At 43.7% G+C, this 25,616-nt stretch overlaps 1 protein-coding gene across 2 annotated transcripts in view; it reads left to right on the forward strand.

The window, feature by feature from the left end:
- The first annotated feature begins 257 nt into the window (after positions 1 to 257).
- The window catches only part of ABCA2 (ATP binding cassette subfamily A member 2), a 123,133-nt gene continuing 97,774 nt past the window's right edge, over positions 258 to 25,616 (forward strand). For both annotated transcript variants that reach the window (XM_063432964.1, XM_063432965.1), the window contains exon 1: positions 258 to 879. In XM_063432964.1, the coding sequence (XP_063289034.1) occupies positions 814 to 879 (66 nt within the window). In that variant the 5' untranslated portion in view covers positions 258 to 813. The remainder of the gene's footprint in view (positions 880 to 25,616) is intronic.

A 25,616-nucleotide genomic window follows, 5' to 3' on the forward strand; every position in this document is an offset into this window, starting at 1 on the left:
TTGTTGCAGATATAAAATGAACTGTATCTATTTGCAGTGGGTTTTATTTTCTTTTCCAATATGTTTTGTGATCCTTTACGTTGATCTTGTTCAGTTGTTCTTGTTTGGTTGAGACATGTCTTTTTTTATGCGTTACAGTTATTTATTTCTGTTTTTTGTGAAAGGTTCCAGTGCAGAGAATGAAGGCAGTGTGGCTTTAAAAGGAGGCGTCGAGCTAGGAGACGGGCATGGGGTGTCATTTAATGCAGCAGCAGAGGAGGAGGGGCTGCAGACACATCAAAACACAGCTGATTGCTATCCTGACCGCAGAGCGAGACTGGCCGGCAAAGGACAGGTTTCTGGCTCCCTCAGCCCCTCGACAGCTCGGACGCCGGGATCCCCGGGTACCGCTGCCGTTATAACCCAAGATCCTGCCGGGCACAGACCCCCCTCTAGCTCCCAGAATCCTCCGCTGTGTTCCTGTTGTAATGTAGACAGCGATACGCTGCATGTGAACTGTGGGGAGAAGCCCCCTCTTTGTATATATCCATATATTTTATTGGTGGGCTCCGTAAGGGGTGAATACGGGGAAACGAGCGAGATCTGCGAAGACATGAAGCTTTATTTGGGATTGCCAATGGGATTTAATCCTTTCTCAGATCGACGCTTCATCCTCCTCTATAAATAATCAACTGGACAAAAAATGTTCTTTTAAAAATAATAAATTCAAAGATCAGAGGGTAAAAAAGAAGCACGGACGGACGGACGTGGAAGACAGGTGGTCAGAGAGAGAGAGAGAGAGAGAGAGAGAGGGACTATCGAAAACCCAGCGCAATGGGATTCCTGCACCAGCTGCACCTCCTGCTCTGGAAAAACATCACTCTGAAAAGGAGAAGCCCTGTGAGTAATGGCTGTGTGTAATGTGAATACCAGGGACACTGCAGCTCTGTAACCTCCTACCCCATCCGCTCCCCAGCATACAAAGGGTTAATGCTTTTGGTTTTTTTTTGGGGGGGGGGGGGGTGAAAGGCAGTTCTGGCAGTGAAAGATGTGTTGTTTAACCCCTTAACCCCTCATGACATGTGTGACATGTCATGATTCCCTTTTATTCCAGAAGTTTGGTCCTTAAGGGGTTAAACCAACTTCAGCACACAAACAGTTAAGAATTTTGTATTTGCCCCCATTGTACAGCGCTACGGAATCTGATGGCGCTATATAAATAATAAAATAATAATAATTTGCGTGAACGTCTTGGCAGAGGGTCCAATGCCTTCCTCTGGCACACAAAGGGTTAAGGGGTTATGTCCTGAGTGGCCCTCCTGGTAGTGAGTGATGTATATCCTTTTGGCAGTGAGTGGGTGATGATTTCCCCCTCTGACGCACAAACTGTTAACAATTTAGGGTTTGCATGAGTCTACAATGTATTGCTCACATCACTGGCACACAGTGGGTTAAAGGTATGGGACCTGGTTTAGCCCCTATGGCTGTGCGTGATAGGAGTTGCTTTCTCCTTTGGCACAAAGTGTTTGCATAATCCGCCCGGCTGTCAGTAATGTCTGTTTGCTAACCCTCAGGCAGGTGAGAAGTTAAGGATGCATTTGATGCTCATCCTTCTACCACGCAAAGAGTTAAGCGTTTAAGATTTCCACGTCGCCTCTGGCTGTGAGTTCAAGGCATTTGTCATTGTTATGGCATAAAAAATAATTTTAAGGTTTGCGGAGCCCCCTTGGCAGTGAGTTGAACGTGTTATTTGCCCCTCAGGTTATGGATTTAGGTTTGCGCTGCCCTCCAAGCATTGCATACCTGCGCAGCACCTATTATTGGTTGTCCGATAGCTGCTTTTGACGTGCCAGTATGGGGTTAATTGAGCTAATCAGTGGATGTGCATGTCTCCTGCCGCGCAGTGCCGGCGCACTCATTCCAATGCTGTTATTTTTACTGAAAGGTGACGGGGATCAATAAGTGCGTTGAATAGAAAGTGCGTTTCACTGTCACCGCTCTGGCGTGTTGGCGATGACCTGCTCGGTTCCCCTACCTACCTGCCGTCTCTATGTATCAGCCATGGTGACGTGCAGAGCGTTTCATGCTACTCGGCTCCCGGCGGCTCGTCCCAGCTCCCCACACTCTCACCTCGCTACAGGCTGCCATTTCTCTCCTTTCTCTAATAACCAGAAACATTAAAACTAGTTCACCTTTATAAATATCTACACACAACTAGATTTCTCATTTACACTTAAAGGCCAGGTTAGCAGGATTTCTGGAGTTCTGAGTCAAGACTGCCATATATTGTTTAGTGCCAGGGTTGCTATAGATTGCATAATGCCCGGTGTGACAGTCCGGGACTACCACAGGCTGTATAATGCCCGGTGTGACAGTCCGGGACTACCACAGACTATAATGCCCTGTGTGACAGTCCGGGGCTACTACAGGCTGTATAATGCCCGGTGTGACAGTCCGGGACTACCACAGGCTGTATAATGCCCGGTGTGACAGTCCGGGACTACCACAGGCTGTATAATGCCCGGTGTGACAGTCCGGGACTACCACAGGCTGTATAATGCCCGGTGTGACAGTCCGGGACTACCACAGGCTGTATAATGCCCGGTGTGACAGTCCGGGACTACCACAGGCTGTATAATGCCCGGTGTGACAGTCCGGGACTACCACGGACTATAATGCCCTGTGTGACAGTCCGGGGCTACTACAGGCTGTATAATGCCCGGTGTGACAGTCCGGGACTACCACAGGCTGTATAATGCCCGGTGTGACAGTCCGGGACTACCACAGGCTGTATAATGCCCGGTGTGACAGTCCGGGACTACCACAGGCTGTATAATGCCCGGTGTGACAGTCCGGGACTACCACAGACTATAATGCCCTGTGTGACAGTCCGGGGCTACCACAAACTGTATAATGCCCGGTGTGACAGTCCGGGGCTACCACAAACTGTATAATGCCCGGTGTGACAGCCCGGGACTACCACAGGCTGTATAATGCCCAGTGTGATGGTCCAGGACTGCCATGGACTGAATAATGCCCAGTGTGACGGTCCGGGACTGCCATAGACTGTATAATGCCCGGTGTGATGGTCCGGGACTGCCATTGACTGTATACTGACTGGTGTGACGGTCCGGGACTGGCATTGATTAGTAAAAGGATGCCAGTCCTTCTCCCACTCGATGATCTAACCCATGTCAGAATACATTAAATGACGAGATGTGTGCAGAGTTTTCCCACTGAGAGCAGATGCCTCTATATTAGTCATGGTCCCTTCTAGAAGATGCTGTGCATGTCTTTAATAGTCTTGTTTAAAGGCTTCGAGTTCTCTCGCGTTGTTACAGTGATTCCCTAGCCGCCGTATGCCAGCTGTCACGTCAGATTGAAATGATGTACGATGTAATGTAGGAAGGTACTGGATTCACAGCGGCCCCTGTTACGTTATTTTATAAGGTGATTTTGGATAATGTCACCATGGGTAATGTATAGGAATATCTGTTAGAATGAGCCGACAGCAGCTCACCCCCCAAAATATCTAGAAAAATAAAAAGGAACAACTGTACAGCTGGTCGTATGTGTTAACCCACTGAATATCAAACATGTTCCTGTGAAGACTAATTTATAAACGTAACGCAAATAAGTGAAGTAATCGGTCAGTAGTGATGAATTGAGAGCAATTAAAATGCCTATTTATTATTACATGAGATACTGATTGGAATCTGATCACCCTCCGAATCTGCCCTTTCCCTGAAAATCTAAATATTTACAATCAGAATCTACCCCGTCATCCTTAGAAGTTTTATCAAAACCTCCAGAATCTGCCCGTTAACCCTGAGAATCTTCCTGGAACCCCAAGCATCTGCCCATTGAGCATGAGAATCTTCCTGGAACCCCAAGAATTTGCCCATTCACCCTGAGAATCTTCATGGAACCCCCAAGAATTTGCCCATTGAGCATGAGAATCTTCCTGGAACCCCAAGAACCTGCCTATTGAGCATGAGAATCTACCTGAAAGCCCAAGAACCTTCATGGAATCTTCATGGAACCCCAAGAACCTGCCCATTGAGCATGAGAATCTTCATGGAACCCCAAGAACCTGCCCATTGAGCATGAGAATCTTCATGGAACCCCAAGAACCTGCCCATTGAGCATGAGAATCTTCATGGAACCCCAAGAACCTGCCCATTGAGCATGAGAATCTTCATGGAACCCCAAGAACCTGCCCATTGAGCATGAGAATCTTCATGGAACCCCAAGAACCTGCCCATTGAGCATGAGAATCTTCATGGAACCCCAAGAACCTGCCCATTGAGCATGAGAATCTTCATGGAACCCCAAGAACCTGCCCATTGAGCATGAGAATCTTCATGGAACCCCAAGAACCTGCCCATTGAGCATGAGAATCTTCATGGAACCCCAAGAACCTGCCCATTGAGCATGAGAATCTTCATGGAACCCCAAGAACCTGCCCATTGAGCATGAGAATCTTCATGGAACCCCAAGAACCTGCCCATTGAGCATGAGAATCTACCTGGAACCCCAAGAATCTGCCCATTGAGCATGAGAATCTACCTGGAACCCCAAGAATCTGCCCATTGAGCATGAGAATCTTCCTGGAACCCCAAGAATCTGCCCATTGAGCATGAGAATCTTCCTGGAACCCCCAGAATCTGCCTGTTCACAATGGGAATCTGCCCATTCACTGTAGGGTTAGATTTAAAGTCGCCCCGTCCCTTCCCCGCAGTGTGACAGGTGTGAAAGATTGTATAGATTGACCCATGAACCTTCATGTAAACGATCAATATTCAAGAAAATCTCCTTCCTTTTATCTATTTACTTTATGGAAATAAATCCAGAATATATACCCAGAGACGCTTCTAGCTGCAGGAAAGATACGTGTCTCGACATATAATGAAGACACGTAGCGTAAACTGATACCTTTCCTCTGATTGCCTTCATTACTGGTGACTTTGTATATTTAGAGTGCCAGCTCTCCAGGCCATTCAGTTCTTCTTTCAAAATATTCTAGAAATGGATATGACACTTTATTCCAGGCAACAGAATAAAACCTGCACAAGATATACGATAATGTTCGATTATTTGTTCTTCATTTCTCAGCTGATATCACCGACACTCCTTATCTGTAGTGCCTCCCTTTTTTCACCGAAATAATCTGTTGATGACGTCAGAAGGATTCTGTGCTTTATTTGTGTGTGACTGTCTATGCTGTAGATATGTGTCCATATGTCTGCCTGTGCTTTAGATGTGTGTTAACATCTGTGCTATTAGTGTGTGCTTATGTATGTGTGTATTTGCTATAGGGTTGTATGTGTGTTATATGTATGTGTCTTTGCTGTAGAGTTGTAGATGTGCGTGCATATTTGTGTGTCTGTGCTATAGATGTGTGTCTTTGCTATAGTGGTGTGCGTGTGCAGTTTCCTGTAGTATTTTCCTGTATTTCTATGGCTAGAAAGGACCCATTTCTGCCTACATATGGTTAGCACAGAACTCTAATTGTACAGTGCTGTGTGATCTGTTGGTGTAATATGAATGCTAATGAGAACTGTCCCACGTAGCGCTATGTGTGTTTGTAATCAGTAATTACGTCCTGGTGTGCTGTATGATGGTAAGTCGGGCCTGCACAGGGACACAATGAATGTACATACAGTAGGGGGAGCGTGTTGATTCAATGTAAAGGAACCGTTTAGTTGCACTGAACCAAGATAATCGTATTCGTTACTGAAATACAAAAGTAACCATATCCTAGTGCAGGGGTAGGCAACCTACGGCACTAGTGCCATGCACGGCACTCGAGGTGTCTTTCCACAGCACTCAAGGCTGCTAGAGCCAAACAGGGTCTGGCCTATCAGGAGTCTCAGTGAAACTTCAGATATCTGCTAATACAAAGAGGTAGTGAAGGACAATCCTCAATTTATGCATTGCAGCACTTAGAGGAAGTGATCTCAGATCACTTCCTCCCAGCACTTGTGAATGGGAATCCACACTGTAGTAGAGCAGCCCACAGCTGATGTTGCAGCTCCTGTCCTTGACCTGTACCTGCCCAGGCTGGTCCCCACTGGAACCCAGGGAAGCCACCCACACTGCTAGATATACACAAACCTGCAGAATAAGCCTCCCCTCATACAAATAATACGAACAGCCCACACACAAACATACACACAATCCCCACAAACGCAACACCACTAACAATCTACATACATGCACACAATCCCACATGCAGCCTCTCACGTGCAAAACCCCAAACAGCCCCCATACACTATCTAACACACAATGTGACATATCCATCTACACACAATTCCACAAGCAGCCCTCATACACAGCCCACATTCATATGTATAATACACAATACCATAAACTACTCATGAACATATACAATATAATCGCTCATATACGCACAAATACAACGATACAAAGCAATTACAGTATAAATAACACAAGCAGAATACGGCAGCACACACCTCAATTTAAAAAAAATAGGATCGGCAGGGCCGTTTGAAGGAATTTGGGGGCCCAGTTTAAGTTCACCCACACTTTTTATATAAATAAAAAAGGTTTACAGTGCAAATACTGCTGTTGCATATAATGTGCATAAAACTTGAACATTTTCAACAATTGAAAATTCCCTGTGTTCTCCTCATCTCCCCTTCTTCTCACCCCCTCCCTGTGTTCTCCTAACCCCCCCTCCCTGTGTTCTCCTAACCCCCCCTCCCTGTGTTCTCCTCACCCCTCCCTGTGTTCTCCTCACCCCTCCCTGTGTTCTCCTCACCCCCCCCCCCCTGTGTTCTCCTCACCCCCCCTCCCTGTGTTCTCCTCACCCCCCCTCCCTGTGTTCTCCTCATCTCCCCTTCTCCTCACCCCCCTCCCTGTGTTCTCCTCATCTCCCCTTCTCCTCACCCCCTCCCTGTGTTCTCCTCATCTCCCCTTCTCCTCACCCCCCCTCCCTGTGTTCTCCTAATCTCCCCTTCTCCTCACCCCCCTCCCTGTGTTCTCCTCACCCCCCCTCCCTGTGTTCTCCTCACCCCCCCTCCCTGTGTTCTCCTCACCCCCCCCCTGTGTTCTCATCTCCCCTTCTTCTCACCCCTCCCTGTGTTCTCTTCATCTCCTCACCCCCCTCCCTGTGTTCTCCTCACAACCCCTCCCTGTGTTCTCCTCACAACCCCTCCCTGTGTTCTCCTCATCTCCCCTTCTCCTCACCCCCTCCCTGTATTCTCCTCATCTCCCCTTCTCCTCACCCCCCTCCCTGTATTCTCCTCATCTCCCCTTCTCCTCACCCCCCTCCATGTGTTCTCCTAATCTCCCCTTCTCCTCACCTCCCCCTCCCTGTGTTCTCCTAATCTCCACTTCTCCTCACCTCCCCCTCCCTGTGTTCTCCTCATCTCCTCACCCCCTGTGTTCTTCTTACTCCTCCCCCTCCCTATGTTCTTCTTACTCCTCCCCCTCCCTATGTTCTTCTTACTCCTCCCCCTCCCTATGTTCTTCTTACTCCTCCCCCTCCCTATGTTCTTCTTACTACTCCCCCCTATGTTCTTCTTACTACTCTCCCCCCTCCCCATGTTCTTCTTACTCCCCTCCCTGTGTCCTTCTTATTCCCCTCCCCCTGTGTCCTTCTTATTCCCCTCCCCCTGTGTCCTTCTTATTCCCCTCTCCCTGTGTCCTTCTTATTCCCCTCCCATGGGTCCTTCTTATTCCCCTCACATGGGTCCTTCTTATTCCCCTCCCCCGTGTCCTTTTTACTCCCCTCCCCCGTGTCCTTTTTACTCCCCTCCCCCGTGTCCTTTTTACTCCCCTCCCCCTTGTCATTCTTACTCGCCCGCCTATGTTCTTTTTACTCCCCCCCCCCCCTCCCTATGTTCTTGTCACCTCCCCTTCCCTGTAGCGTGGCCGAGCTCAGGGTGCACTTCCTGTCAGTCCGGCAGTGAACAGGAAACTAAATCTCCTGTACCGCGTGGTACCCAGCCGGACTGACAGGAGGAAGAGGAGCTCGGCCACGCTACAGGGAAGGGGAGATGACAAGAGAGGCAGTGCTGCAGCCGCCTGATGCTCTCTATAGAGCGCTCAGGCGGCTGCAGCCTTATAGAAATGGCCGGCCCTGCTTGGGGTCCCAGGCCAGCTCGGGGCCCCAAGCAATTGCTTGGTTAGCTTGCCTGGTAGTGACGGGCCTGATGATCGGCACGCTACGGGACATCACAATCCTATATCGGCACAGTGCTGCTAAAAGGTTGCCTACCCCTGTCCTAGTGCAACACTGTAAGTTTTGTTTATAACAATGGGTACATTTCAGGTCAATGTACTCACAAGTAAAGGGCCAATTAGTTTTAGGCTCAATTCGTAGGCGTTCTGGGATATTTACAAGGATCCCATCCCCTTCTCTGTATTCTGGGGATCATTCCTTTGGCTCCCCATATGAATCCACCGGATGACCGGTATGGTCAAAGTATCACTTTATTGTTACAAAACGTAACAGAGAAAACAATAAAACAAATTGAAGTTAAAATTCCTTACAATTAGGTTGTGCAATACGCATTCCGCCTCTTTCTGAGGCTTCCTCGGTTGCTATGTATCCAATCTTCTATGTTCCCCAGTATTTCTATGTATGACACATGGGATCCCTGTAAATATCCCAGAATGCCTACGTATTGAGCCTAAAATTAATTGGCTTTTTACTTGTGAGTACATTGACGAGAAATGTACCCATTGTTATAAACAAAACTTAGTGTTGGCACTCCAGATGTTGTGGACTACATCCCCCATAATGCTCTTACACCCATAATGCTGGCAAAGCATCATGGAACGTGTAGTCCAAAACATCTGGAGTGTTGAAGGTTGCCTATGCCTGCACTAGGATATGGTTACTTTTGTATCTCCGTAACGAATACGATTATCTTGGTCCAGAGTAACTAAATGTTTACTTTACATTGAATCCGCACGCTCCCCTTACTGTATGTATTGTGTGTGCTATTTTCTGGTGTGGGCAGAGGAAACCACACAGGTGTTGGTGTGTCCTATTTCACACTGGGATTTTGTATATTTGTTTTTTGTTTAGAGACACAATGTGGACAACTTTTGCTCTTTAGTCTCTGATGAACTTTCCTTTAGCACCTGCTCAGTTAGTCATGTTCCTGTGGAAAATGCCATCCGTCCATTTTTGTCTCTAATAGTTCTGCCTGGCTGAACCCCCGGCTAGCCATGAGAGTGACCTCTGTTTAATCGAGTGTTTACCACGTGTCTTAAGCCTTATAGCCATCCCGTGACTCCCTCAGTTCCTGGAACAATTATGGAGTGACAGGTGGCTGGGCTAAAGCCAAAAGGGAGATCCCTACAGGTAGATTTACTGTAGGCTGGCAACGCATCATGGGAGTTGTAGTTCTGCATTTGCTGGGGTTCTACCATTTGGCTATCCTTCCGCCCCTTCCTCCCCCCCCCCCCCCCCCCATCCCACTATCTAAAATGTCTGCTTTCGTCGGCAGCTGTTGGTGTAAATAATGTATAGACATTGTAGCCTGTCACTGCTGGTGAGAGAATTCTCCCAATGCATGTCAGTAAGAGAAGCCCAGCTTGATGATTCTGTAAGATGGACGGGTTCCAGCTAAGCTTTATCCGCTGGGAATCCCCCTATGGCGTTCCTGTTACTATATGTCACGCTATGCTGGCAGCTGCAGGCCCTGTCACAGCTCAGGGGGCGTCATAGACCAGGCCTGTACGTTATCCTGTGTGGATGAGTGTGCTAGGGCTGGCAGTGCTGCGTAACAAGATGGTGCAGTCACGACCCAATACGCCAATCTCCTGTGTATTTACTGATCACAGGCTGACCCCTGACCTCCTTTATTAAGAATCAATTTTAAAGGTATAAATCTAGCAGCATTGCTGTACTCCCAGGACCTGGTAGAAAGAAGAGGCCAAACAGGCTCTGTGTCATTAACGTGGCACCGATTCCACAATCTTGATTAGTGTTCCTTTAATCTAATGCATAACATACTGTAATTCTAAGCATGCTTCTTCTTACAATGCCATGTAACACGTCCACATTACCACGTCATGTAACACGGCCACATTATCGCTCCACGTTACTACGCCACATAACACGTCCACATTACCGCTCCTTGTAACACGGCCACGTTACCACATCATGTAACATGGCCACATTATCGCTCCACGTTACTACGCCACATAACACGTCCACATTAACATGGCCACATTATCGCTCCACGTTGCCACGTAACACCGCCACATTACCACGTCACGTAACATGGCCACATTATCGCTCCACGTTGCCACGTAACACCGCCACATTACCGCTCCTTGTAACACGGCCATATTAAAGCTACACGTTGCCACGTAACACCGCCACATTACAACGCCACGTAACACGGCCACGTTACCACGCCACATTACCACGCAATGGAACCTAGAACAAGGAGAGAACAGCTTTTGTATCCATGATACCAGGTTTAATTTTCCAACCTTTTTGTCCATTTTGCCCTGAGAATATTTGCCCTCACAGAGTTAAAAATGGCAACCAAAAGAATACCAAACACACCCATCCCTGCATATCCTGTCACAGATCTTCTGCGATGCACCGTCTGTCAATACTTTTATTAATTATTACCCAGTTTCCTTATTCGGATACTCATGGCTACTTCCTACAAAAAGTTTTTTTTTTTTTTTTAAATAGTTACAATTATAAAAGTCCATTCCATATGTCTATACAAAATAAGCATTCAGAAATATACACAAATAACATATTAGAAATTAGCATTTGATAGTTCTTTATTTGCTACAAACCCCCAGTTTTTTCAGCTTCTGTGTTGGGCCATCGATAAACCAAAATGTGACACCGCCAGTAATTCTCAATTAACATCGTAAAGCAGTTCTGACTTTGTTCCGTAAGCTGTGCAAGCTAGGATTTCTGGGAGTTGTAGTTACATTGTCAGTCTTCTGCTGTAAAAAGCGGACGGCTGAACTTCAACTCCCAGAAATCTAAGTCATGACATCATGTACAGTACTATATACAGAGGAAAAAAGAAGAATGTTGCTGGGAGAGCGGAAGATTCGGAAAGGGTGGGAGCAAGATGTCTTACAGCACACGACTGGGGCCCGTACCCAGATTCACGTTCTAAATTACAAAATCCGACTTTACCCTACGGTTTTTCTGAAGGTGTTTTTTTTTTTTTTTTTTTTCTATTTGAATGACTATAGTTAGCTGTCATGTCAAAATAATCAACAAGTAAATCTTTTAGTTGTTCTATTGTTTAATTAAAGGAACACTCACCGCACCATAAACATTACAGTTCTCTATAGTGGTTATGGTGCCAGGAATGCCCCCGTGTTAGGAGTCAAACCGTTTTTGAATGGTTTGATCTTTTTTTTACCTGCTCATTGCCTCCAGTATTATCGCCGGAGATCTGGAAGTTCTAAAAACTTCCATTCGCTCTCCTGAGAGGTACCCCGCAACACAGGCCTTAGGTTATTGGCTGACAGCATCATTGCAGTCACCCCCTGGCCAGGTTAAAGTCAAACCGTTCGAAATGGTGTGACTCCTTCCAATGGGGTGCTGCCAAGGCATTTCTGGCTGCAATGAGCTGTTGTGGTTAACGTCCTAAGACTGGTCCTTTCTTCTAAATCTATCTATTTTTGTAATTTTTTGTGCATAGGGCCATACAAGATTTGTTTTAATTTTTAGAAAGTAGCACATTTGCATTCTTTTTAACCCCTTAAGGACACATGACATGTGTGACATGTCATGATTCCCTTTTATTCCAGAAGTTTGGTCCTTAAGGGGTTAAGATCAATCTCAAACCTCTCAAATCTCCCTTAAATGTAAAACTTTTTAAGAAGTTTCACAAACATTATTTTAACTAATTATCTCTGGGATGTACAACTGTGCAGGCTCTCTGTGTCTGTGTTTATTTTTGTGTCTGATTGTGTTTCTCTATATTTGACTGTGTGTGCGCACCGGATTCTCGTTCTATCTGCATCTGACTGTCACTGACTGTGGGCCCATACCTGTGCCTGCCTGTCTCTGTTGATCTGTCTTCCGCTTGCTATTATTATTCTGTATTTTTGTATTGCATGTATTTATAACTTTTCCAGCGCGGTTTCTGCTGGTTCTATAAATGTGTAGTCTTTGTCATGTTTAGATGTGGCGTACAGACTGTTAATCTGTCTCTGCGGCCCTAGACGTGTTTGGTGTTGTGCTTTGGGCCCATGGTGGCCTTCCTCTGCAATTCCCATGGTTGGTAATATCTGATAAACAGGTGGCTGTTTGTTTTGCAGCCTGTAATTCAGAGTGTCTCCTTTGTTTTTCTGCTGTTAATAAACAATAGCAACCGTATTGAGTAAACAATGATACCTCACAAAGGACTGAACACTCCATATTAAATATCAGTTCCAGTCTCTGCTCCCTCGCCAGCCACCCCTCACACCTTGTCCCTCTCTCAGTGCTTGCATTGATTCCCTTTGTAAAACCCTCGTATTTATCCACAAACCCCTTCTGAAGCGGACCTGTATAACTCCACTAATTAGAGAATATCCCCATCTCAGCCCTTCTGGTTTTTCAGCCACCTGAATCTGTCCTCTCTTCGCACTCAAGCCCCCAACGCTCTCTAAAGTTCTCCATTCTCATGGATCACCCTACCTCTCTCCATCCGTCTTTCAATCCTTTAATAAATAGCTGATCGGACGCTTGGTGATCTGTCTTGCCCTCTGCATAGACTGTAAGCTTGTTTCAGCCGGCCCCTCGTCACCTCGCGACAAACTTAATTTGCTACAGTTTAATTTCTCCAGCATATAGTGCTATGGAATATGTTGGCTCTTTATAAACCAAATTAATAACTATTATATTGTGTAATGTGCAATATTCACCAAGAAAGGGAACTGTCCCGCTTGATAAAAATACGCAATAAAATTAACTTGAATCAAAATAATAAACCTCAAGAAAAATCCTGAAAATCGTAAATACTCAGACTCCCTAACAATTCTACAGACCGCAAGTGGCATTTAATTCCATCTGCCCTGCGTATAGACTGAAAACTACAAAGAATGAAAGGAATACTATAGCATTAGTTAAACAAAACTGTATTCCTAACACTATGGTGTTTACCAAGGACCACTATAGTGCCAGGAAAACAAACTCGTTTTCCTGGCTCTATAGGGTCTTTGGGTCTTTGGGTCCCCCCACCTTCTGGGTCCCACTCCCGCCAGGCTGAAGTGGGAGGAATGGATTAAATTCTTACCTTTCTCCCTCGTCGCTTGGGACTCTCCTCCCTCTTCTGCCATCATCCGTCGACTGCGCATGCGTGGCAAGAGCCGCGCGCGCATTCAATCAGTAGATAGGAAAGCCTTTCTCAATGCTTTCCTATGGACGGCAGCGTCTTTTCTCTCTGTGAAAATCACAGTGAGAATCGCAGAAGCGCCTCTAGCGGCTGTCAATGAGACAGCCACTAGAGGCTGGGTTAACCCATATGTAAACATAGCAGTTTCTCTGAATGGACCTGGCACCCAGACCTCTTCATTGAGCTGAAGTGGTCTGGGTGCCTATAGTGGTCCTTTTAAGGTCTGCCCACCCCCAACGAATAAAGGGTTACAAACTTTTTTTTCCACTTACCTCTTTCCAGAACTGAGGTCCTTCAGCCCTGGCTCGGTCTGCTCTTCCAGTGATGTCACACTGAAGGGGGACCCAGGGCTCATGCGCGGCAAGTGTCACACACGCAATGGAGCTTTCCCATAGGAAAGAATGGAATCAATAATTTCCTATATGGAATTTGAAGCGTGAGGGTGTCCGATATCATTTCACAGAGTAAAACTCTGTTAGAGTCCAGGAAGCACCTCTAAGGACTCTCTGGAAGACCAGCACTAGAGGTTGTCTTAATCCTGCAATGATGTCTAAACCCCGCAAATCTGCTATTTTGGTCTAAGATTTGATATTCACTTTAAATTCTTAACAATTTAAATGTTCGTAAATTACAATGTCTGTGTGTAAATTGCAAATCCACATGGTACCAGTCTGCTTTAAACTTAAGATCAACATCATTTTTTATAACTTTTTTTTACATCGTAGACCTCGGAATTGATGCCAGTAACTGCTTGGACCCCTGTTGCCTACAGATAAATTATTTGGAGGAGATTAAATCAGATTCTGGTGATGAATTGCTGACTTCGAAGTCCTGTGAATTGTCTGATCCTTCTCCTCGGAGCTTTAAATGGCAGCATTGCTATGTAGACACCTGAAAAAGGTGCCTGCCCTTAAATTATTAACCAGGAGAGAGATGCTGGACTGGTTGGTTTTGTTACAGGAAGTATTGCAATCTTAATCTATTTAACATGCACAGCCTCGGACATTGTGACTTGCAGGACACGCAATCTGCAGCAGCCACACACTTTGCTTTAACCCCTTAAAGACCAAACTTCTGGAATAAAAGGGAATCTTGACATGTCACACATGTCATGTGTCCTTAAGGGGTTAAAGGGACAGTAAGGGTGAACTACACTTGTCTAGCTCCTACAGCAGCCTAAATAAGGCAAATATACCTCCTTTCAAAAAAATAAACAATGTATTCATTTTAGCTGGGGAGAGATAAAAAAAAATAAAAAATTATAAACCGATAACCAGGAAAAATCCATTTTGGTTTGGGATTACAAAAAATTATTATATAGAAAACATCTCAAATATAACATTTTTGTTCACCACACTAGCACAGATATCACATTGGAAACTTTCTCATAAAGGGACAATGCAGTCACAAAAACAACTTTAGCCTAATGAAGCAGTTTTGGTGTATAGATCATGCCCCTGCAGTCTCACTGCTCAATTCACTGCCATTTATTAGTTTAAATCACTTTTGTTTCTGTTTATACAGCCCTAGTCACTTCTACCCTGGCTGTGACTGACACAGCCTGCGTGAAAACAAAGGTTTTGTTTTCAATCAGATGTAACTTACTTTAAAACATTTTATCTCCTGCTCTGTAAAATGAACTTTAATTGCATATGGGAGGCTCCTACAGCCCGGGCATTTTTTTTTTTAAAACGGCGTCCCACTAAGAAAGTGGCGTGTTTTGTCATCACCAATGGCAAGCATGCCCCCTCTTAAAGGTAGCATGTTGGTTCAATGCTCTTGCAGGGCAGCCCATGTGCAGAGCCTTGGTGAAGAGCTCTCGCATGAGAAAGGGGTCCTGTATATGTTCTGTGTGTGTGTGTGAGAAGGGTGCAGTTAGAGTGAATGTGTGTGGGGAGGTGAAGTTAGTGTTTGTGTGTGGGGGGTGCCGTTAGAGTGAATGTGAGTGTTTGGGGTGCAGGAGGGGGGGTAGATTAGAGTAATATATATCTTATATCTCCCCCTCCCTTCTTACCTTTGCCAGGAAGGTGGGAAATCCATGGTGGCCATAGTGGTGAGTGAGCTTACAGCTCCTGGAGTTTACTCTTGCGAGAGGCAGAGCTGTGAGCTAAAAGCTTCCAGGTCCTCCACGCTCTCCCTTCCTCCCGTGCCGGCTCTCCTGTAAAGTGCCTGTGGGCCAGTGAGGGAGATCTTTGATCTCCCTACCGGCCCATGAAGGCACACAGCAGGGCTGGTGCTCCGATAGTGCGGGCTATGTATAGGCCGCCAGGGAGATCTCTTGATCTCCCTTGTCGGCTTCGGGCCATGGCCATTGCCGCCCACCAGGCATTTGCCCGGAATGCCCGATGGCCAGTCCGGGCTTGTCCTACAGGTTCGAGGAAGCTATTAACAAAGCAGGAGATAAGAAATTCTCAATTAAACAGAATGTGCAATAAAGGAAGTGTAAATATTAGATCTCTTGTTACAGGAAGTGTTTAGGAAGGCTGTGTAAGTCACGTGTAGTGCGATGTGTCTAGAGGTGCAAAAAAATGATTTATTTCCCAAATGGCAGAGAATTGAGCAGTGAGGCTGCAGGGGCATGATCTATACCCCAAAACTGCTTCATTAAGGTAAAGTTGTTTTGGTGACCATATTGTCCCTTTAAAAAGGGCAATCTAAACACCAAGACCACCGCTTATTGTTTTGGTTATAATGCAATGTCAGTGGGCGTGGTTTCCCCATTTTATATCTCACTGTTTTAGAGAAGTTTATTGAAAAATAAATAATGAGGGTTTGTCCGGCTTCTACAGATTGCCTCCTCCTCAGTTGCTCGGCAAATGTGAACAGATAGTACTGCACTCTTTGTACCATAATCACTACAATGAGCTGCTATGGGTTTAGCCTCGCTTAGCGTTCCATCCCATGTGCACTGCGGTTTGCATGGATTGGCCCTAGCGCATGTTAAGGAAATGATGAACGACACACAGGCAGCCTGACCTCCAATGTCCGTAAATCTCTTGTTCTGTGCATAAAACCAGTGCGGCTATTGTCTGGTACCGTACCTAGAGGGGAGAAGAAAGGGACCAACAGGTCCCCTTTACTCGACCAGAAGTCCCCTTTACTCGACCAGACGCCTACTGCGTCTATATATCGTGATCTGCTGGCCTGCTGCGCTGCACCCCCTAGACCTCTTAAATTCTGGAGATGTTTGTTTCCTTTAGAGTGATGGGCGTTACAGTCTTAAAGCATGTTAAGTGCAACCTTCTTGTAAAAACCTCTTTGACTTATCCTCAAGATTTAAAACGGCGCAATTATTAATGCAACTCCAGTGTAACATCTCTTAAAGCAGAATTTCACTGCGCCAGGGGCCCGGCGTCACTCAGTGAAATGTGTTGTTGGTTTTTATGTACATGGTGTGTCCAAAGATACAGGCGGTGTTTCATGAGAGTTTGTACCCATAACTGGCTGTGTTTTGTGCAAGGACAGGACAATGACACAAAGCTTACATTGATGCTGGACTTCATACACAACCTCCCACACAGCAGGAATTCTGGGGGAGAACGAATAGTCAGATCATAGCAATACTCCGTCATAGAGACAGATCTGCCTTATAATCTCTGTAATTTCATTGCACAAGGGTTCCACTTATCGGCTAAACCTACCATTGTGCACTGTGACAGTCTGGAGAGCGGGGTTAATCCACTAAACTGGGACTTGTGGTCAATTGAATAGGAATTTGTCAGTTTTAAATGTCATGGGGGGAAAAAAAAGCTGTTTCTCCATCTCTTTAATATAATTTTGATCCATACATTTTGCTAATAGGACTGAGTGCTTGCCTGCTTTTGATCACCTAAATTACTTTAGCTAAATAAAGCAGTTTTAGTGTATAGATCATTCCCCTGCAATTTCACTGCTCAATTCACTGTCATTTAGGAGTTAAATCACTTTGTTTCTGTTTATGCAGCCCTAGCCACACCTCCCCTGGCTATGATTGACAGAGCTTGCATGAAGAAAAAAAAACTGGTTTCACTTTCAAACAGATGTAATTTACCTTAAATAATTGTATCTCAATCTCTAAATTGAACTTTAATCACATACAGGAGGCTCTTGCAGGGTCTAGCAAGCTATTAACATAGTAGGGGATAAGAAAATCTTAATTAAACAGAACTTGCAATAAAGAAAGCCTAAATAGGGCTCTCTTTACAGGAAGTGTTTATGGAAGGCTGTGGAAGTCACATGCAGGGAGGTGTGACTAGGGTTCATAAACAAATGGATTTAACTCCTAAATGGCAGAGGATGGAGCAGTGAGGCTGCAGGGGCATGTTCTATACACCAAAACTACTTCATTAAGCTAAAGTTGTTCAGGTGACTATAGTGTCCCTTTAAGACACATTGTGGCTTATTCTCAAAAATAAAAAATGAAGCGATGTGAAAATGACAAATATTCATGCTAAAATATTAGGTCAATGACAATAACTTTTTTTACCCTTCTTCAAATCCGAAATTTTTTTTATTTTTTTTTTACACAATTTTTAATTTGAGTTTTCATTGCCCTGCAATTCCGGGTTTAGTGCCCAGATCCCTTATTTCGTGGCTGTCAGATGTCTCTCAGTAATAGAGAATAAAATAGCAGGTCGTGAGCTGTTTTTAGAGATTAACTTCTTAACCCCTTGTGGGATACACATAATAGAGGATTCTCAAATATTGATCGTTCCGACAAAAGACTTCGCTGGATCCTGGTACCGATCAAAGGCGTACTCTGTACTGCACAGCACCATTATAAAAAAGCCTGTGTCTCTCAAACTGGGACATTTTCCAGAAAATGGTGGATGTAAAGGTTTTTTGTTTTTTTGTTTGTTATTATTTTATAATCTCTCTTCTGCCTTCTCGAATGCTCATCGCCTTCTCAGATTAAAGAATAAATGTAAAAATGAAAGGATTAAAGAAAAATAAATACAGGCTCATAAACCGGCTAGTGATGATTTCTGGAATTTAGTTTTTAACCATGCGAGGTCCGCATCCTCTCCATCTGTTCTGGAAAATGAATTTGTAAAGCCTGTTGGTCTGAAAACGGCAGTTTTAAAGTAATAGTTATTACTTTAATTATTTGCATAATTAATGCTGGTATCTTAGAGCAGCGGTACTGGGAAACCTAGCTTTAAATCCTGGTCTGATCCACCTTACCAGTAAGTGTCCCTGGGCAAGACACCTAACAATATATATCCACCTCCCTCAAATCCTCCTAGATTGTAAATCTCTCCTTTCTAGAATTGTAAAGTCCTGCAGAACATGTTGGCACCATACAAACACAATATAAAATGGCACAAATATCACATTCCCTTGGATACGATCATTGTACTGTTGGGTTTCCAAAAGGGTGTTTTGAAGACAAATATTGAGAGGGAAAAATCTAATTTTTATGAAAGCATCCCTTTATTTTGCCTCGTATCTGGTACAAGCACGGGACATAATAATCCCCTCCTCTTGTTCACCTACGCATACTGTACTGACTGCTTAGAGTTTGGAAGTATTACTGCGTCTTATCGGACAATGCGCCCAGTCTCTCAGTCAAATTCTTGTATTAAATGGAATGTGTCTGTCTACTCGCTGTACTGGTGGTAAAGTCCTAGACTGGCAGCTAGTGGCCACTACCCGGAACGCCCGCTTGGCTCGTACCAGTTAAAGTGGACATAATAATCTAATATTAAAGAAACACAGTAGTCAAAGCGAAGTGTGAGGGGCAGATAGAAAGAAAAAAAAATACTGGTTTTAGGTAAATTTGAGCGCTAGTTTATCATTTTAAAAATGTGGCTTCATACATCACCGCCCAGGAGAGGGGGCCCCAGGGGGTGCTCACCCCATCCCTTCATTGTAGATCAGTGTCTTGTATTTTGGTTATTGTTTAAGGAGCAGAGGTTTGTCTGTGGTGGCACAGACCTCATTAGTGACCTCCCTTGTGTCCTTGGGCAGATAAATAAAGCGCAGTCCTGGAAAATGACTTCACATTAAGGAGTACTGCAGGGAGTATACTGTAATCATACTGTGTAAACATTATCACACCAGTGAGATCTATTTTTATTTGGTAACACAACACAGAAAACCTGCTTGTACACATGTATTTGAGCCACAAAATGACTGACGGCAGATCACCCACCTTAAGAGGACACTATAGGCACTGTGATCATTTAATCACATTGAATTGGTTTTAGTGTCTAGAGTTCCCTGGTCCGGCCCCCACTGGAGGTGTGGTTAAGGAAGAAATTACACACTTCCTTGTAACCATATCAATTCATACAAGCAATGGGCGCTGTCATAGGCTAAAAGCAGTCAGCTGACACTCTCAGCCAATCACAGCCCCCCATTGCTTCTCAGGTTAATATCATCATTATCCCGAGCAGCACAGAGAAGATGGGGACTCTTGTTTAGAATTAAAACATTTAAAAAACACGGAATGGTAAGACACCAGGGGACTGCAGACACTATAACCAAGTCTATGTGATGAAGCTTTTACTGTGCCTACAGTGTCCCTTTAAGGTGCTGCTTCCTTTCAGGTGTTGTTTTATAGGCTGATCGAACTCTGTGACCCTTCTTCCTCCTGTTCTACGTAATAAAGCTGTTCACACTGTCTCCAATGTAAATGGGTCACGCTCTGGTGGGATTAAATTCCTGCACATTATCCGAGTCTCTCCTACATGGAGGGAGGGGGGACGCTGAACCTTGAGCTCTACAACAGAAGGGAATGGAAATGGCTCCCAGATCACCTGCAGTACAGAGACTTCTTATAAAACTCACAACACCTGCTCTTCTCCAGACGAGTCTGTGTGTTTCACGGTAAATACTTCTCCCCCTGACAAGCCTGTTTTTACTTCAGGCAAGAGTAACTCATTTAACCTTTTCCTGGTTAAAAAAAAAAAAAAAAAACAACAAAATGTAAATTCTCAATTATTATGAGATGTATATTGTTGGCCATCGATTAACCATTATGGTGAAATGAACAGATTACCTGTGCCAGGGGGCATGGAAGCCAACTCAAGATGTATATTGTTGGCCATCGATTAACCATTATGGTGAAATGAACAGATTACCTGTGCCAGGGGGCATGGAAGCCAATTCAAGATGTATATTGTTGGCCATCGATGAACCATTATGGTGAAATGAACAGATTACCTGTGCCAGGGGGCATGGAAGCCAACTCCAGATGTATATTGTTGGCCATCGATTAACCATTATGGTGAAATGAACAGATTACCTGTGCCAGGGGGCATGGAAGCCAACTCAAGATGTATATTGTTGGCCATTGATTAACCATTATGGTGAAACAGGTTTATATTAGGTTAATCAGTCCACAAATATGATAAATGTGGGACACGAGGGAAAACACAGAGCCCTCGGACGTACTGTGCTTGTGCCGGTGTAGTGTTGTGTTTGCAGGGAGTAATAGTCACCCAGTGTCACCCTGTCTAGGCCCCTAATCTGGCGTTGCTCTGACTGCGTCATTACCCAGCCTGCAATGGCCTAGGTGACTAATGTCAACTCTGCATATTGGACATCTGACATCCGCACGCACAGCTTGCTTGTAACAGATGACCAATGCATTAATGGCCGCTCTCCTTGCGCCCATGTCCCCCCCTCGTCCCATTCCCTCCCCTGCTGCGATGGGTGTAACACCACCAGAGGAGGATCGGACTGTTAGGAAAACTTTACTTCACTACTGGAATGCAGGTAAGTTTTTAGCTTTATTTTATTTTTTCTGTTTGTTTTTTTTTTTTTTTTTTTTTTTTTTTTAGGGGGGACCATACCAGCAATGGTTGCCCTCATCCAAACCAGTGGGTTTTTAAAAAAAACTAACCCAAAAAAACCCCACAGTTTTTTGGTTGGAGCAACCCTTTAAAGAGGAACCATTACTTTTCTTGAAATTACACCATCTAATAAAACATTAAAATTCTGGAAACTCCGCTATAACGTGTGTTAACTATTTTTGTTTGAGGTTCTCTGTTGTTGTTTTTTTGTTTGTTTTTTGTGTGTTTTTTTTTTGTGTTGGTTTTTTTTCCCCTCTCCATCTGACTCATGACCGTTCTTTCTCTGCCAGTTCAGAGTTTATAAGGATGATTAACAGGGAGCTGAGATGGAGGCACTCAGTCTCGGGATAGAGGTACATACAGCAGTGTGGGTTGCGACATTTAATAATTTTTTTTCAGATCTCTCGAACCAGTGGCTATTTCTCTTTAAAAAGTTAATGCTATTTTTCCATCCTTTAACCTCAGGGGATTTTTTTGTTTGTTTGTTATTTTATCTTTTGCTTCTGTTGAAGATGCAAAAGTTAATGAATAATAATGCTGTGTGGTTCTCTAACCAAACCACGGCTTCCTGTTCTGTGAAAGGTACAGGCCTGTGTCTGCTTTCACCGACGGTTTTAACGCTGGCGTTCAGTCCCGACGTGTGACTAGGAGTAAAACTGAAAGAGGAAGATTAGGCCTGTGGAGTAAACCAAATCATTAAAACCATTGTGATTTCATGGCTGGGTTCTGCAAGGTGTTTTCACTATTAAATATAATTTGTGTTCGCAAGTTACGTTCAAATTTATTGATGAGGAACCATCATAATTGATAGGAATCTAATATAATCGTATAATTGATGTTTTAAAAAAGTTTCATTTTCAACTTCCATAGAAGAATGAACTTGTTGATAAATGGTACTAGAGTTCAGTCTCCTCCTGCACGTTAAAAAAACCAGGAAAGGTACCTGGGACCTATTTTTGGTGGGACAGTGCCCCAAAATGTGGGACTGTCCTGGTAAATCCAGGACTGATGCCACCTATGTGCTTCTTTTCTTCTTCATGTGTATAAGAGCCTAAGTGACCTATGCAGACAGGTTCTCTGACAGATTTTGTACAGTAGCCAGAAAACATGCACTCCCTCAAGTACTTTTATTCATGAAAAAACATAAATGAATCTACTCAGCAAGTTTAGTAAATAAATATTTGCGCATGTATGTGTCTGGCATCTGTTTACCTGCAAGCTTCAAAAACATTCCAATCCTCTACTCTGCTCTCAAACTGCAAGCACTTGGACCCACTCCATTCTATCTTTACGGCATGAGTGAAAGTGAAAAGAAGTGAGTATCACGATTCTCTGAAAATGACGTATTTTAGTTAAACAGAATGACCTATTTCTACATGCGATAAAATCTGGCAGCGAGTTGCTCTTTCCTCCCGTGGGCAATGGTTTCCTGCACAATGAAAAATGCTAGCCAATAACGAAGTTTGCCTTGCCTCGCTCACCACGGCAACACCGAGATATGAAGAGGAAACAACAGCAAAGATTCAAATTGTTGTTATTCTCTGCCTTTACATGCTTTCTTCATTGCTCAAAGATTAAACATAATACATATGTAGTAAATTTTGAGCCGGAATTCACTTTCTGGACACATCCCTGACATTCAGACCCACTCACATTGTAGTTTGGTTTACATCGGAATCTCCCGTGGTGATGGGCTCATCTCATGGCCCATGTCCTTTGGTGTAGAGTCTACAGGAGCCACCAAGAGAAGATTACAGTTCATGTAATGTGGTGCTGGTATCAGAGATGGTATAAGTAATGTGTGATCATCCTTGAGTGTTCTGGAACAGGATGATTATAGCTCTAACCCTCGTTACAAGCCCGCCAGTATTTATTATTTACCTCCTGTACTCCAGGATTAGGGGTTCCAGAGATGTACAGTATGAGGGTCTCATGAACTACCCATACTTGCTTTTGCTTTGTCAGAGATGTCCTACAATTACCTTAAACCTTCATAATATATACACATGATCTGATAATTGTGGACAATTTATTAATTGGTCCCAGTCAGGGCTATTCCACTATTTCTGAAATTTAGGGAGGTATAGATACTTGATAGCCAGGAAATAACACAATAATCCACCTTATGTAACTGGGTTTGTGACTGAAGTTGAAACCAAGTGCATTTCTGGTCTTCAAAGGACATAATTCTTGGCATACCTTGAGTGACCCATGACCTACACCCCGATGCCTGTCTCTATGACCCAAGATCCTAAATAAATGTTACACTAGATGGAATCCCACCAGACTCTGCCCAACAAAGACTCTACAATGACCAATCTGTATAAGCTTTAACCAGGGAAGGTACATGTTAACTTTTGACTACTTTTCGTCCTGGGTCTAGATGTTATAATAAGTCAACTGAATTATATTCATTCCATGGACTTTATGAGGATGAAAGGCTGAAATGCAAAAAAAAAAAATGTTGTATAGTAACAAATCTCAAAACACTCCTGGATTTAGTGTCTCCTTTCTGCCAGAGAAACATATAATGTGTGGTATTAATAGGCCCATCTCCTGGGTCTATGTGTTGAAGGTTCTGCTAAATAGTGTGAAGATAATTATATCACGGTGTAAGATCTAGTTGAGAGTCAATCCTAGGAATGTTTTCATGCCGCTGTGAATGTAATCCTGAATAATAAAGAAGCCATCTGCCTATTTGGTACCCTTGGTGCTCGGTGGTGCCAATATGACCAGTACCTTGGCCTTGAGACGTGTCCGCTATCACAAGGGATACTAAAAACTTAAATTGCAGTCAGTCATGGCCTAAATTAGTGTGCGTAGTTTTAAAACATTCAATGGTTTTGACCAGTTCATAATAAGCACAGCAGGCCAGATATAAATTATTTGTAATTGATTTATTTTGTGAAAATAAGAGACAGACAAAACAATGTGAGATTTGTCATTTCTTTCTAAACAAAGAACTTAAATTTATTAAAAATTAGAGATTCAGGGAGACCCAGAATAACATATTTAAAGGGACACTATAGTCACACAGCCCTTTTCATCTCAATGAAGTGGTCGGAAGCAAAGATCTTGTCACTTTAACCCTACAATGTAGTATCAGTCATTGTGTATATGCCATTATTTATATGACTTGTATCATTGGCTATGGTTCACTAATTTAGTGACTTGTTTTTTTTTTTTTTCTTTAGTTTCCCAAATCATAGGTTTTCTACAGTGTAGCAATTCATGAGATTTCATTTTATAATTTATGGGTTCATTGTGTAGCGTAAGTTAATATTTTAGAATAACTCAGCTGTTTTGTCCCAACTTTTGGCGAGTTGCTTTTTTCTATTGTCTGTCTATTTTTATGATTTTTGAAGAAGCCAATGCAGAAAATTTAAAAGAACAAGCAAGGTAAACAATCCTACCAAGAGTATTTCATGCCAATGAAAAAATATAAAACGTCTGTGCGTGAATTTGTGTTGCATTTGGGAGGTTTCTAATTCGTGTTGCAGGTTCTATAGTAATGTGGTGTGGACCAAAGTCCATAGATGTCTTTTTAAATTCCATCAACTTCGGAAACACCATCGATGGAAGCCATGTTTAAGATTCTCACAATTTAGTATCCCATTTCATGATGATAGGAGTAAGATCTGTGTGCCTTGAGGGGTTTTATAGTTTCTATGATAGTAGGTAGATGTAGGGTCTTTGTGCTGATGAGTTACTGGTTGAGGATCATGGCTGTCTACTGGTCATTAGCCAAATCTACGTTAAGTATCGTACTCACGATGCCCTCCTGAGTACCGTTCACGAATGTTGCTTTTTATTGTCTCCAAAATGATTTCTGGCATAGAAAATCAGCCGGCTTCTTATTTATTTATTTTAAATAGAGCAGAATCCGACTTCAAAGGGAATCCATGCAAAATATTTGTAGCATTTTGTCATTCCGGCTAAGGAACTCTGTATTTTGTTTATGTTTGATTTTTTTTTTTTTTTTTTTTTTTTTCCTTTCTTTAATTTTAATATTTAACCAGTTTGCATACAAGGGTGCACAAGCAGATCTGCACCTGTTGCTTTTTATTATAATCCTGTGCTATCAAACAATATTATCTCCAGCCGCGCTCTACCGGTAATGCAGCCAGATTTTTCAGGGTCATTACCATGGTAACAATTGAAATATCAGAAGGTAGACTGATCACTAATGGAGGTGAGCACACGGCGAGGCTAGTCTGATGGTTTCCTTTAGACAGAGCTATCGAGTCTCCATCTCAACCATCAATAGTTTGCTTATCACATATGTTCATAATGCGGTCGTTCAAGGGTTACATTTCTCTTCCTTCTCTCTTAGACTAGGAAAGATAATTGTTTAATTATCTTTTTATTGTGTTGCCGAGTATAATATTGCCAAACCCGCACCCATCTGTCAAGACCACGGGATACAGGAGGGTAGCAACATCCACACTCCCAGAAATACCCTAAAATCCTTAAACACATTTATACCTGCCAAGTGTCCCATATCTGGAGG

This window comes from Pelobates fuscus, chromosome 9 (assembly GCF_036172605.1).
Source record: "Pelobates fuscus isolate aPelFus1 chromosome 9, aPelFus1.pri, whole genome shotgun sequence".
NCBI classification, from domain to species: Eukaryota; Metazoa; Chordata; class Amphibia; order Anura; family Pelobatidae; genus Pelobates; species Pelobates fuscus.